Raw genomic sequence first — 15298 nt, forward strand, 5'->3', positions numbered from 1 at the left:
CCCTCTGATTTGACACGGAGATGGTACTGGAGAGATATAAAAGGGGAGGTTGTTGTTCTGTCTAATAGCAAGCAAGTCCACAAAGGTTCTCTCCAACAGTTGGAAAAGTAACTCTGCTACCAAACAGTGATGAGATCATCCTCTTGCTTGGAATCAGAGGGTAATTTTCTATGAGTCTGCCCATCAGATGACATTCCAGACTTCCAAACAAAGAAAAGGAGCATGTGTACTTCTCTTATGCCTGGGGTTCACAAATACCGACATGTTGTCTGAGGCAACCATAACTTACAATGCTGACAAACCCCTTTAAGACTTGGAATACTGATCACATTTTCCATGATGTTTATATGAAGGGTAGCTTCTTCCCAAGACTAAAGTCTCTTAAGAACTACCCAATCTGAAACCATGTCTTCTGAATCTCTTGTGTTAATGTACAGAAAGTGATGGTTTTGAGGTGTGAACTGGGGATGCAGTCAGAAACCAGTCCTTATTTAACCACCTACGAAGGTGATGGCGAAAGTCAGATCCAAACAGAAGTGGGGAAGGTGTAAGTGTCCCTAAGGCAACAAAGTCTGCAGCTGATTGCAACATTTCAAGCAAAGATGGGAAAAGGTAAGCAAATGTGGTAATGCTGAAGTAAGCCAATGTGGTAATGGTGAAGTAAGCCAATGTGGTAACAGTGAAGTAAGCCAATGTGGTAATGCTTAAGTAAGCTAATGTGGTAATGCTGAAGTAAGCCAATGTGGTAATGTTGAAGTAAGCCAATGTGGTAATGCCAAAGTAAGCCAATGTGGTAATAGTGAAGTAAGCCAATGTGGTAATGCTGAAGTAAGCCAATGTGGTAAAGCTGAAGTGGTAATGCTGAAGTAAGAAGTGGTAATGTTGAAGTAAGCCAATGTGGTAATGGTGAAGTAAGCCAATGTGGTAATGTTGAAGTAAGCCAATGTGGTAATGAAGTAAGCCAATGTGGTTATGGTGAAGTAAGCCAATGTGGTAATGTTGAAGTAAGCCAATGTGGTAATGTTGAAGGAAGCCAATGTGGTAATGGTGAAACACAAACCCCATCTAGACTCGTGAGGAAATTCTGTCCCATGCATAGCTGGGGGTAAAACTGAAATGGGTCAATGTCAACCAATCGAGGGACAGATCCTTCAGAAGAGAATATCCAAGGTTGTTGTGTATCCACAAGTCCTTCTAAGCAAAACAGCATATTCCCCCCCCCCTTCACGTTTTCAGTAACAGAATATCTTGTATTGCTATTGTCAAGTTAGAAAGCATACGTTTCAACAGTTCAGAAGTGTACTTAGTAGCCACATCCTGGTCATTAGTAGCCACATCCTGGTCATTAGTAGCCACACCCTGGTCATTAGTAGCCAAATCCTGGTCATTGTTTTTTCTTCTTCTGAACATAAGTTGTCAGAAATTTATATGTTCCCCTTGATCACAAGCAAACCACAAGTATAGGACATTACAGTTATTTCCCTCCATATCTTTACTTATGTTCCCCTTGATCACAAGCAAACCACAAGTATAGGACATTACAGTTATTTCCCTCCATATCTTTACTTATGTTCCCCTTGATCACAAGCAAACCACAAGTATAGGACATTACAGTTATTTCCCTCCATATCTTTGCTTATGTTCCCCTTCATCACAAGCAAATCACAAGTATAGGACATTACAGTTATTTCCCTCCATATCTTTGCTTATGTTCCCCTTCATCACAAGCAAATCACAAGTATAGGACATTACAGTTATTTCCCTCCATATCTTTGCTTATGTTCCCCTTCATCACAAGCAAATTACAAGTATAGGACATTACAGTTATTTCCCTCCATATCTTTGCTTATGTTCCCCTTCATCACAAGCAAATCACAAGTATAGGACATTACAGTTATTTCCCTCCATATCTTTGCTTATGTTCCCCTTCATCACAAGCAAATCACAAGTATAGGACATTACAGTTATTTCCCTCCATATCTTTGCTTATGTTCCCCTTCATCACAAGCAAATCACAAGTATAGGACATTACAGTTATTTCCCTCCATATCTTTGCTTATGTTCCCCTTCATCACAAGCAAATCACAAGTATAGGACATTACAGTTATTTCCCTCCATATCTTTGCTTATGTTCCCCTTCATCACAAGCAAATCACAAGTATAGGACATTACAGTTATTTCCCTCCATATCTTTGCTTATGTTCCCCTTCATCACAAGCAAATCACAAGTATAGGACATTACAGTTATTTCCCTCCATATCTTTGCTTATGTTCCCCTTCATCACAAGCAAATCACAAGTATAGGACATTACAGTTATTTCCCTCCATATCTTTGCTTATGTTCCCCTTCGTCACAAGCAAATCACAAGTATAGGACATTACAGTTATTTCCCTCCATATCTTTACTTATGTTCCCCTTCTAAACAAGCAAATTACAAGTATAGGACATTACAGTTATTTCCCTCCATATCTTTACTTATGTTTCTTTATTTAGACACAACACATGCACACATTCACATACTCTCACAAATACTGTACAAAAAGAACCACTCATTTACAAAAACAGGAGCCATGAGTGGCAGAGTGGTCTAAAGTGCTCACCGTTACAGATCACTGCCATCTCACCTGTCTGTGTCGGTTCAAGTCTCGGATTCGGCTAATGTGGTTATATGAGAAAGCTTGCCAGTAGCTTCTCGTGGGTCGGTGGTTCTTTCTGTCTTCTTCCTCCACCATTAATACTGGCCGCCATGTATAGCTATCTTGTGCTGAAAAATGGTGTTAAACTCTACAGCAACAACAACAAAACCCAATGTGTTTTACATTGCCTGTTTGTTGGTGTGATGTTAAAGTAAAGAAAAACTAAGAAATCAAACCAAAATTTGACAAGAGTCCAATTTTCTTAAACTCACTGCTTCTGTTATTCATTTTAGCTACATATTTTTCCAGCCTTATGTACGATAAAACACAATGTTTATAATTGGTGAGATTTGTGAATTTTGATGCACAACAAGAGTTGTATATAACATATTTTGCAAGCCAGACTAGAAAGTTGATACTCTCAATACAACTTTTTTGTGTAATTTTAAAATATGGGTCATAAGTTTAGATCCATTCCACAAATAATTTCCAAAAATGTTCAGGAACTGATCAGTCACAGGACAATTGCTCAATATATTCTGTTCCCTCATTACGGAAGGTGAATTTATCATCCTCACTTAATCTTTCTGAAAAACTGGTTTTGGCAATATTTTGATGTAGAAATCAGAATTAAAGCTAAATAGTCTTTTGTACAAATGAGTTGGTCCATTAGTTTACACCAGTCGTACACCCTAGCTGCCTGGACCAAATTTCATATTTACCATTTAGCCACTGTATCATGGTTCTTATTAGATCTTTATAAATAAATGTACTCTCTTACCCTAAGGAGCAAACTTTTGATTTCTTTTTCCATTTCAATGATATCTTTGAGATAACATCAGTGTAAAATTATTAGTTTGTGTTGTTTCTTTCCTTACAACTTTATAGAGATCCTTGTGCATCACAGAGGTGTTTAACAACACCACCATTTTTTTCTCCATGTTGTCTATGATTTCAAATTGTCTATAGTTACTAAGAATATCTTGAGACAAGTTTTCTTGAACAGTCAATGGTCAATTGTTCCATTGAGATAAAGCGTAAATAACATCATGCGAAAAGATATTTTTAATTGTTTTAAAAATTTCTTTCAATTTATTTTTTACTAATTTTAATAACAGTATACCTCCAAATTTTCAATATATTTGTTAAGAACCAGTGTTTGCCATCCTCATTCCATGTAAGGTTTATAATTCAGGAAAGTTTTATATAACAAATAAATGAGTGCAAGTGAATCATATTTAATCCACCTTCCTTAAAGGGAGCTATAAGAGTATCTCTTTTTACACTCTTGGTTTTATCGCCCCATCTAAACTTGAAAAATGTATTCACTTCATTTTCTATATGGGGTGGAAGACTTGGTAAAGCAGCAAAAAGATGAATAACTATTGGCAAAATCAATTACTTTATCAAAGTAAATGTTCAACCACCAACAGAGCAATTTCTTTACTTCCTTCAACTTTGTTAAATAATTAAGTTCAAATGCATCCTTGAAATTAAAAAAAGAAATCTACTAGAGTAATCAAACATTGGTGATTGATAACTCAATATCAATATTGAGTCTTATTTAAGGTTGTGGTAAACAGAATTATTTATTCCTATTTAATATCAGTCTGTAGAATCACTTTTAGTCGTGTTCAGTTATAATTTGAGAGGAATTATTTATTTAAATTATTCATTGGAATTACAAAAGTGCTTACTGATATTTTGGATTAACACTATTTTGGGATTATTGAGAATTTATTCAAAGACATTCTGGATTATATCGCTGAAATATGCCAAAGCTGTTGGTACATCAACACATTAAATATTGGAATTCACTTGGAACACTTCTAGACTTGTGATTGACCATTTATGATTATTCCGAATTTAATAAACAATACTTTAGTTCCTTTTAAATTTTCACTTCGTATTCTAGGGAAGTAAATTATTTGTTGAAATTTAAGGAATTTGTTTATTTTGTTTCTTTTTGTTGTTGTTAAAGGGTTTAATGCCATTTTCAGCATAAGATAGTATATACATGGCAATCAGAATAAATGGTGGAGTAATAACCAAGAAAACTCAGGGAACAACAACCAACCCACAAGCTCTGTCAAGCGTTCTCATTTACCCATATTAGCTGAGCCCAAGCCTTGAACCAATGCAGACAGAGGTGAGATATTAGTGATCTGGAACAATTAACATTTTACACCACCTGGCCACTCAGGACCTCAGTTTCTTTCTGTTATATTGTAATAATAAGAAGCTCTGCAAGATAAAAATTGACAGAACACAAAAAAATCTGGAATTTAAAAATGGTAGACAACACTTACCATAGCAAGGCAAATATAAAGTTGGATACAACTACATGAAACAATGCAAGCAAAGCAAGATGCATAACCCCATCAAAATTAAATGAACTGAACTAACACTCAAGTAAGTAAGGACTGGGGAGATAAATACTTGGTTGATATGGCAAAAAGACATTTAAAGATGAAATTGAAAGTGAATTTTGAGGAGTGATTTAGTGCTCATGTACTATGTACATTATCCGAGGAAACAAAAGATAAAGTATTCCATCAAAAGAGTTCAGCTGGGATCAGGGACTCCATTTCTAATTGGAGAAATAATTAGTTTGGACTGGGGACTGAGTTATGTAAAAGGAAAACAATGGAATATTAGCAATAAAGTACCACTACTATTAAAATCAGAAGACCTCTTTTACCTTAAAAGAAATATCATGTAATACTTACTCTGTTAAGCTGTGACTTAATTTCCTCTTCCAATTCATTCATTCTGTTTCTGAGTGCTGGAAAAGTTCACAGAAAAGAACATTATAACAACATTGCTAATTCTACGGGAACAATTAATTATTCTTAAGTATAGTAAAACCTAAACCATGAGACAACTGTATGGGAAGACAACCTGTCAATAATGACAAGGTTCTTAAACACTGGTTACATGTTGTATAGTTAATGCTGCTTTTAGGTTTTAACAAGTAACATTACCCGTTATCAGCTGCATTTGCCACAAAACAGTAGACCTAATAAAGTGAGCTCTAATGACATCTTGCTCAAGGGAATTTCAATTATCTCAATAGTACTAAGTCTGAACTTGGGACCCACTAAGTACAAATCAAATGTGCTGCCAAGCGAGTTATCCCATTCTTCTTGTGTAAAGTAATGATCTGTATTCCAAGTCCACCCATGGTTTCAAGCTATTTCATTATATAATATCCAGGCATGTATTAACCACTCTAAAGGGTTTATACTTAGTGGAAATTGACAAAGATATATCATGCAATCACTCAATTAAAAAACAACCCCAAAGCTTTTTACACAAAAAAAGAGACTAAATCGACCAAAATATACCAATTTAAATGTGAGATCTTTCTTTTTCTGTCTCTGATTGTGTTGATATATTCATCCAACTACACCCCTTTCTGGCCCAAATTTTCCACACTAGATTTTCGATTACTTCAGTGTCTTTATATTACTCTGAAGAAAATTAAGAATTCATCAATATACTGATGTGCAACTAATTACATCAGCACAAACACAGATCTGTGTTTGGGTTTTGAGTCTGAAACCATTAGAAGAATGAAACCCTCAGCCTGGAAAGGAAATTGTTGTTATTATTGTTGTAGGGTTTAACGCCATTTTTCAGAACACGATAGGCTATACATGGCGGCCAGTATTAATGGTGAAGGAAGAACCCGGGAAAACCCCGGAAAAAACCACCGACCCACGAGAAGCTACTGGAAAGCCTTCTCACATACCCACATTAGCCAAATCCGAGAATTGAACCCACGCAATGCAGCAAGGACTATCATGAAACATGTCTTGCAAGATATGCAGCCAAAGACAGGCTCAAACAGGAAAGCTGAATATATTGATGCAGATGGAGTGCATTTAGGGAATAAGTGAGTTAAGTGGTGCCTTGAAGATGGAATCGACAAATCAGACATGTTCTTGTGGTCAACATCTCCCATGGTGTCTGAACATGTCAGAATTCATAGCGTGAGAACTTCTGAGCTGATGAGTGCTAATTTCTTCTTGAAGAGCCAAAGGAATAAGTCAGTCAACTGAGGAACAGCTGCTAGAGGAAGAGTGACATCACTTTACATATACCTGTATACTTAGAAGTGCCACCTTCCTTCGTATGCCTTTAAAGTGGAAGGCCTTCTAGCTCTCAAACTTCTTGTCCAATGAACTCTTTCTTGTGCAAGGCTCCCCAGGGATGAAAAAGGACCTTCTCCAAACTGGGATGGACAACTGGTGACCTTTGCTGCTAAAGCAATGTGGAATTGCCATTATCTTTCTTGGAATGTCTACCACTAAGTTTGAGTGTTGTGAAGTGAGGCAGTTACGAGGGTCTACAAACCTCTGTGTCTGTGAAGACTGTAATCTTTGGTTGTGGAACTTCCCATGGGTTTCTGCTGCTAGCCACATCCTCTTCGGCCACTGGTGCAGAAAGTGGCAGACTTTAGTCAAAATCCTGATCTGACAATCTAAGTGACAAGAGCAAGGGTGCAACTGGGTCAGGAGGTTTTTCTGCAAGTGACACATGAAGAAACATCCAAGATGAAGCAAATTTGCTGCTGCACTGAGAAGACTGTTGAGTTGTGGAAAGTTAAGCAGAGATAAAACTACAACATCAGTCATTATGAGCTTCAAAGTTGTATTAAAAACAGGCCAATTTGTCTTGCAGTGCAGAAGTGCAGACTTATTTGTTTCTGTTGTATCTTTGTTCAAGCTTGGGACAATGATGTAATACGCATCCAAGTAGGACTGGTACATGCAAGGTGAGAATATCAGTAGTTGGCTCACCGGAAAGAATGCTTCGACATTAATGGGGTCCTGAATACTGTCTGAAAGACAACAGGTGATTTTGGGGATTGAGGAAAAATCCTGAATAGTTTATCTTGCTCATCAGTGCAGATCTAGTATGTGGACTTCATGGCAGGTGGGATACAGCGCACAGTCAGTGAAAAATATATGCTTATTACTTCAATTGCAGCCATCAAGTTCCTTTCTATTCCATTGTTAGTGTGCATCAGTACATAAAAATTGGCCCTACCTTTGATTAAGAGGGTTATCCTCATCCTTTATGCCTGCCATATTCCGATAAAACATCCCCAATGAAATCTGCCATATCCTCCACATGCATGGCGAGGAACCTCCCGTGCACGTGAGGCATTAAACTTGGGCCTGCTGTATCGACTAAAGTATGGGACACAGGACCAAAAGCATTCTGCCAGAGTGATGGGCAGGCTGTCAGCAACATGTATAAACCTAGGACGGTTGGCAAGATCTTAAGAGATGGAGTGGCTGCCTGGGTGACTAGCAAGGCATATAGAGCTGAAACAACTGACTGGGTGGCCAGTCCCAATAGTGGTGGAATACTGTAATTGGCCATATTAGATTGAGCTGTAGACATATTTTCAGTAAAACACTTTGAGATCATCAATCTCTGGTCTTATATCTCTGAGAAGAAATGGTAGGATGAGTTGGTTGGCAGCTGAGAAGGCTGGTGTGGGTCTAGTACTGGGTGGATGCCACTGATATTGGCAAATAACCCCCATACACCTCATCTGTGATTAAGGCCAAGCACAAGCATGTGGTGGGATTTATGCCCAGTAGGCTGCCATAAAAAAGGAGAGTCTTCTCTTGTATTCTCAAAATATGAAGAAGAAAAAAAAAATCCTCAATAACAGAACTTGTTTCCTAGACAACCACTGCAAATAGCAACTTGAGCAGCAAGTGTACAGGATTATGCACTGCTGTACCTGTGTTGCCTGAAGTGATGATTGTACATGGTACTGTGTAACAATCTTAACCAGGAGTTAAATTGCCAATTTACGGAATCCCTCATGACACAGCCATGGAATCTGAACATGGATGTACATTCATGTCCTTATTTACACTGCAATTTTATTCTTTGCTTTTCAACTGTTTTTGAAGAATGCTGGACCAAGTCTCATGGTACAGACACTGCAAGGCTTTGAACAATTCCACTTGATATACGGAAGGCACATTTTGTGCGTGGTCTCAGTGACCTTCAGGCATTTACATTTATTACATTTTGGAGTCATTGCTCATTTGAAATGACTGAGAACAAGTTACTGAATGCAAGTAAAAATCACAAATGAGTTACAACTCACTTAGAGAAGACATCTGCAATGAAAATTAAATATACAGCATTGTGTTCTTGTCAAACCACATCATGGTGTACACACCTGACATGTCATATACTGACTGGAGACAAAGTCCACTTAGATTAAAAAAACAACAAGAGGAAATTTTACCAAAATAAACTTAATTATGTTATGAAACACTGTACCCCTCTATATACACCAATGTCACAGACACATGGCTGAAACCAGTTGGAAAATCAAACTGATAAAAGGAAGCATAATGATCTACACAGAAGACCTGATACACACAGAAGGCATATTGATAAACACATGAGACATGATGATTCACACAGAAGGCATAATGACAAACACATGAGACATGATGATTCACACAGAAGGCATATTGATACACACGAGTCATGATGATTCACACAGAAGGCATAATGACAAACACGAGACATAATGATTCACACAGAAGGCATATTGACAAACACATGAGACATGATGATTCACACAGAAGGCATAATGACAAACACATGAGACATGATGATTCACACAGAGGGCATATTGACGAACATGAGACATGATGATTCACACAGAAGGCATATTGACAAACACATGAGACATGATGATTCACACAGAAGGCATAATGACAAACACATGAGACATGATGATTCACACAGAAGGCATATTGATACACACAGAAGGCATAATGATAAACACACGAGATATGACAATACACACTGTAGGCAAATTGATACACAAAAGCTTAAACCATAAAACGTCCAGTTGGGACATCATTATAATAGTATCCAAGAAGAGCTACTTCCCAACAACACTATATTTAGCATCTATATGGTATATAGATAGGAAAGATTATTGTTTTTCTGGGAGGGAGGGAGGGATTCAGGATGTAGTGTTTATTATTGAGATATCTGTATAGCTATTGATTCAGGGGACTTGTCAAATTTTATTACATTTCATACTGCTTGGTTATTTGATGCATTTTTCTATCTGCACCTTTGAGGAAATATTGTGACAGGTCATGACCATCCATCCATCAGGGAAAACACGTCAAAAAGGTCTCATTTTTATCATTTATATGTACTTCCTTGTAACCTGAGTTCTGTCTACAACGAATGAGGAATAGTGATCATATCTACAATGACTACATTGAAATCCTGAATGCTGCTAGGAAAGTTTGGAGTTGGGGGTGGGTGGGGTTCCATCTCTTCTTTATCTCTGTTTTGCATGTCTATGCTTTTGTCACATTCAGATTGAGCTGCCATTAAATAAAAATTTTTGATGTAAATATTTAATTCTTCTGACTTCATTGATAGGTATGCAAAATAACAAATATGAACAAAATTTTACAACACATCTAACCTATCTGCCAGTCTCCCTGTAGGCTTGGTGTGCTCAATACACCCTCCTGAATGTCATAAGACAAAACGTTTGCCCTGGAATGCACCCCAATATGATGTTCCAAGGCCATAAATTATTTAAAGAGTACAGTTTATATTTTAACTTTTTTTATGCTTTGTACCTTAAGGATTTTACCCTCTTACATAGCATTAAAATAGCCAACACTGTGCTGACGTGCCATTAAACCCTATACATACATAACATACCTGCTAGATTTTCATCAAAATCGGCTTTAATTACAAATTCATGGTTTTCTACTTGATCTAAATCCATAGTGGTCTCCACCATCTCTTGGAACTTGGCAAAATCCATCAACAGCTCCTTGAAAAAAAAAAGTAGACTGTCCTCAAAATTCACAGTGGTGAGATATATATGTTTTAGTCATTATTTAGTGGATGCATTTAAATAGTACGTGATTTCTCTCAACCAAGTGTCGATTTCACATCTGATAATAGATGCTAAACAAGAGTAATCATGAGATTAAATCCACCCTCACCAATGTTATAATTCAAACTAAAAGTACCTTAGGATCCAATAAAATGTATTTTTCCTTTTTTAAAAAAAAAAACTAATATTAATTATGTAATACTTAACAGCTACTACTGAATTCATTAGCTTTTCCAGGATGCCATGCTTCTAGTTCAAGCAAAATAGTCCCTACTCCAACTAGTAATTTGATGCCCAAAATTGAAAAGAACATGATCCCAGTCTGATTCCTTAGTCATAGCCAACCTACAGAATACCATCCTCTTTTGACTTGGAATGTGACTACAGGACATCAAAGTGGGGTGGGAGGAGGGAATCTCTGCATTAGTATCAGGTAATATCAAGTAGTTAAAATTAGTTTACCCCTCCCCTTCTATATTTTAATAACAATAATACATTACAAGCTAATAATGCATTGCAAAATTCAGCAGTTAAGGAGGAGGTCGACAGCCCCAAACAAATACTTGTACCTAACCTTACAGAAAGGAGTGTGTTTTCACAAATGATTCCAAGGACTAAAGTTCTTCTCTCTGGTGTGCCAAGATCAAAGTAAAAGGATGAAAAAGTAGTGTGAGACTGCTATCATAATGTCATCCAAAGAGAAGCGATTCAAGTAGGTCCAATATGTATCAATAGCACTAACCTTATGGGCTTGAATTCTAATGAAAGCAAGATCCCTCACAGCATGGGACAGATAAGCATTTTTTATGTAGAGGACAATCGACTTGGAAATGGTGGCTGCTGAAATATCTCAGAAAACCTTGAGATTCCAACCATACCTACTCTCTTTTGATAAAACCACAAAAAACCCTCAAGGTCCTAATTGGCCAAAGAAGCCAATCTTTATCATCTCCAGCACAGATATGATGGAGTATGTGACTTTCAATAGGAACTGGAGCTTCTATGGTAGCTGATTCTTAGCCAGAAACCTTAGTTGGCAAAAAAGAGAAAGGTTCAATCAAGGCATTAATGAGCGAGATACTGGTCTCTGGAGCTCAAATATGTGAGAAGATCAGAAAGATGAGGGACTGTCTCAGTGCAACAGGTCACTCCTCTGTGGTAATGGTCATGCAAGATACACTAAAGTGGGTGGTATTATAGAAAGGTAGACAGATGTAGCTCTACAATATACCAAATAATCTGGAATTTCTAGTTGCACTACAAAATACTGAGGGAAAACCTCTTTTTTTGAACCCGTTTTCTACCCAAAATTCTCCAGGGGTTATTGTGTTAAAAATGATGATGGATTTTGAATAGCAATCTATGTGTATGTGTTATCTGCACAAAGTAAAAAAAGAGGATGGTATTCCATATGATAGCTAACTAAGGAATCAGACTGATCTTTTCCCTTTCAATTTTGGGCCATCAATTACTATCTGAAAGAGGGAATATTTATCTTGGACTGGTGAAATGGCATCCCTGAAAAGGTGAGGGGCCATCCATTTAGTACTAACCCGTAAATCTGGCAAAGTTTGACCTGTCCACCCTTCCTGTACACATGCATACTTTTTACACCCCCCCACCTGTGTACATACGCCTGACCCACTACCCAATTCTACAGAACAGCCTATATTTAATCCATGCAGAAACCGTAAAGGATTAATAATATTAACGGGTTTAATAAAACAGTCCATCGACACTGAATGTCTGGCTGCATAAAAGAAATAAGCTGCGTAACTTTAAAAAGTTTGTCTAGTATCTGCTAAAATTAAAACGCTGACTGAACCGTCAAACAGGTTATGTATTAGACAAATTATTATAGAGGATTCACCCCCCCCCCCATTTCCTGTGCGTATGTACATTATCAGTAGACCCCCCCCCATACGCAAGCGTATGCATTTGGGTTAAACCCATCTCCCCCTCCATGCCCCTAAGCAATGCAACAGTTGCAGGTAATGTATAAATGCTATTAAATTTAATTTATTTACTACTCATTCCAATCTGATCTGATGTAAACAAAAAAAACAATGAATGCAGAAAATTCAATGTATGAAAAGCATGTCTATACAACTTGCTTGATAGACTTATCTAGTCTAGTTTCAATATCTTGAAAGGTCAGAGATTTATGATCAGCAAACACAATATCTTTACAGACAGACATAGCAGCTTTATACCCCTTATTACATAATTTGGCGTGGGGTGGGATAAATGACCTGATAGGTGAATATGGATAGTTTAACATTTCGTAGATTAGTTAGTAATAGTTAAAGAGATTTTAGCACCAGTAAAAGTAACAATCACTTAATGTATCTTCTTTTTAATTTATTAATTATGTCCTATTGTTTTTATGTCTGAATAAAAAATAAACTAAATGTTCTTTTACAAATAAAATGTTTGTAATCATGAATACTGCCCTATGAAATTACTTCATATTTTTGCAACAAAAAAAAGATGTTTACTGTATGTGCAAGCAGATGTGGGTCTATGCAGTTTGTTAGGAGTAATCAGCAGAACAAACAACACAGATTCTGATCTGCAGCACAATGTATGCTGCCAGATCAAGGTCTACGTTGTTTGCAGGAGGACAGGATTCAACATGTCAGCATTCACCATTCAGGAAATTCATCCATGACTTAACTTGAAGACTGATCATAGGTAAATGAGATTTTTCTATGACATCATACAGTCACGTCTGAGAAATGTAGCTTTATCATAGTTTCTATGACAACTTTTCTACATTAAAATGTCACATCTGAGAAATGTAGCTTTATCATAGTTTCTATGACAACTTTTCTATATCAAATAGTCACATCTGAGAAATGTAGCTTTATCATAGTTTCTATGACAACTTTTCTATATCATACAGTCACATCTGAGAAATGTAGCTTTATCATAGTTTCTATGACAACTTTTCTATATCAAAGTCACGTCTGAGAAATGTAGCTTTATCATAGTTTCTATGACAACTTTTCTATATCAAATAGTCACATCTGAGAAATGTAGCTTTGTCAGTTTCTATGACAACTTTTCTATATCAAATAGTCACATCTGAGAAATGTAGCTTTACAAAAGTTGTATGACATTTCTATATCAAATGGTTACATCTGAGAAATGTGGCTTTATAAAAGTTTCTATGACAACTTTTCTATATCAAATAGTCACATCTGAGAAATTTAACTTTATCAAAGTTTCTATGACAACTTTTCTATATCAGTCACATCTGAGAAATGTGGCTTTATAAAAGTTTCTATGACAAGTTTTTCTATATCATACAGTCACATATGAGAAATGTAGCTTGATCAAAGTTTCTATGACAACTTTTCTATATCATACAATCACATCTGAGAAATGTAGCATCATCAAAGCTTGGTGGGCCTTTTGGGATTCATTACAATATTTAGAGACCAAACATCAATTTCTAAAGAAAAACTGCAGGCCAGTACTTTGACTTACTTTGGTGCAGGCCAGTACTTTGACTTACTTTGGCAGGGTTGGTAAACAGCTCCATCAGAAGGCCTCTGTGCTTGCCCTGATGTTTTTCCAGAGTCTCCAGAAGGTATGGCATTTTGTCGATAGCCTGGTAAACTCTATAGCAGTCCTGAAAATTCAATGGTGTTAGGGAATAATGTATTTTCCCCCATGTAATTTGTTCACTGACAATAAGCTCTGTCACTCCACAATTGAGAGTTTATACTATGATAAATGTAAAAAAAAAAAACCACAAACTTTAACTCTTAAATACACCACTCTTCTTGAGTTATGATGGTTACAAGCAACATCCCACCCTGGTAAAGACTTGAAACTGTGAAGGGACATAACTCTGTCAATAATGGGCAGACAGAATCCACAGAAATCACAAGGTTAATCAGACAATGTGCACACCATTACAATATGATATAAGGGATATCAAAAATGGCATGGACAAGACACTCAAATGGGTTTTTGCTAGGTGTGTTGTAGATGGAAAGTTATTTTAAAAAATCTTCATTGGAAAATGTTTCATCATATATTTACTTAAGAATTGCAAATACTGTCCTCTTACTTTATGATTTGCGGAACTTGAGTGGACTATGCATCATGAAAGAAAATAATATGTAACTGGAACCCCAAATGGTTTTCCCCATCCAAATTAAAGAAATCTTACAGAAAGGAATAAAGCCTGGTGATAGCAATTTATTGTATGTAAATTACGTTTCTTCAACAATACTTATCCAATGACATTAAGAATCCAGCCCTCCTGGAATGATGAAAACTTTGTCAATCCATTCTATATACCATGTATCCATTACCTCCTCTTGTCACCACTACGTGGCTACCCATCAACCTGAAGTTTACCAGTTTATGTTGAGCAATACATCAACATGGATTATTGCATCTGCAGGTTGGTGTGGGAGGGTTTAATATTAATGTGATCAGGCAAGTATTCTTGAAGAAACATAAAATTTACTGAAAAAAGTTATTCTTTGTCGAATACATTGCCCAATCACATCAACATTAGGAGAAAGATAACAAGAGGAGAAAAAAAAACATGAGTATCCTACCATTATTGCAGGCACCATTTAAAGAAAGAAGGGCTGGATTGTGTATGTGAAAGATAAACCACTCGCCTAAACTGAAGGCATTATGACCAATGGATATGAGCAAAAGGACCTATCCTCACTCAGCCAAATTCCATGTGAATCCAGCAAAAGGACCTTT

The 15298-nt window shown here is 36.7% G+C and overlaps 1 protein-coding gene across 1 annotated transcript in view; it reads right to left on the reverse strand.

Moving 5' to 3' along the window:
• Window positions 1-15298, reverse strand: part of LOC149801065 (DNA mismatch repair protein Msh2-like) — a 148851-nt gene that overhangs the window by 60408 nt on the left and 73145 nt on the right. Inside the window, exons 14-16 of the mRNA XM_089955099.1 lie at window positions 14082-14198; window positions 10381-10495; window positions 5367-5422 (exon numbers count right to left, since the gene is read on the reverse strand). Of these exons, the coding sequence (XP_089811225.1) occupies window positions 5367-5422; window positions 10381-10495; window positions 14082-14198 (288 nt within the window). The remainder of the gene's footprint in view (window positions 1-5366; window positions 5423-10380; window positions 10496-14081; window positions 14199-15298) is intronic.

This window comes from Sinohyriopsis cumingii, chromosome 4 (genome assembly GCF_028554795.1).
Source record: "Sinohyriopsis cumingii isolate HCF-2022 chromosome 4, ASM2855479v2, whole genome shotgun sequence".
Classification (NCBI taxonomy): Eukaryota; Metazoa; Mollusca; class Bivalvia; order Unionida; family Unionidae; genus Sinohyriopsis; species Sinohyriopsis cumingii.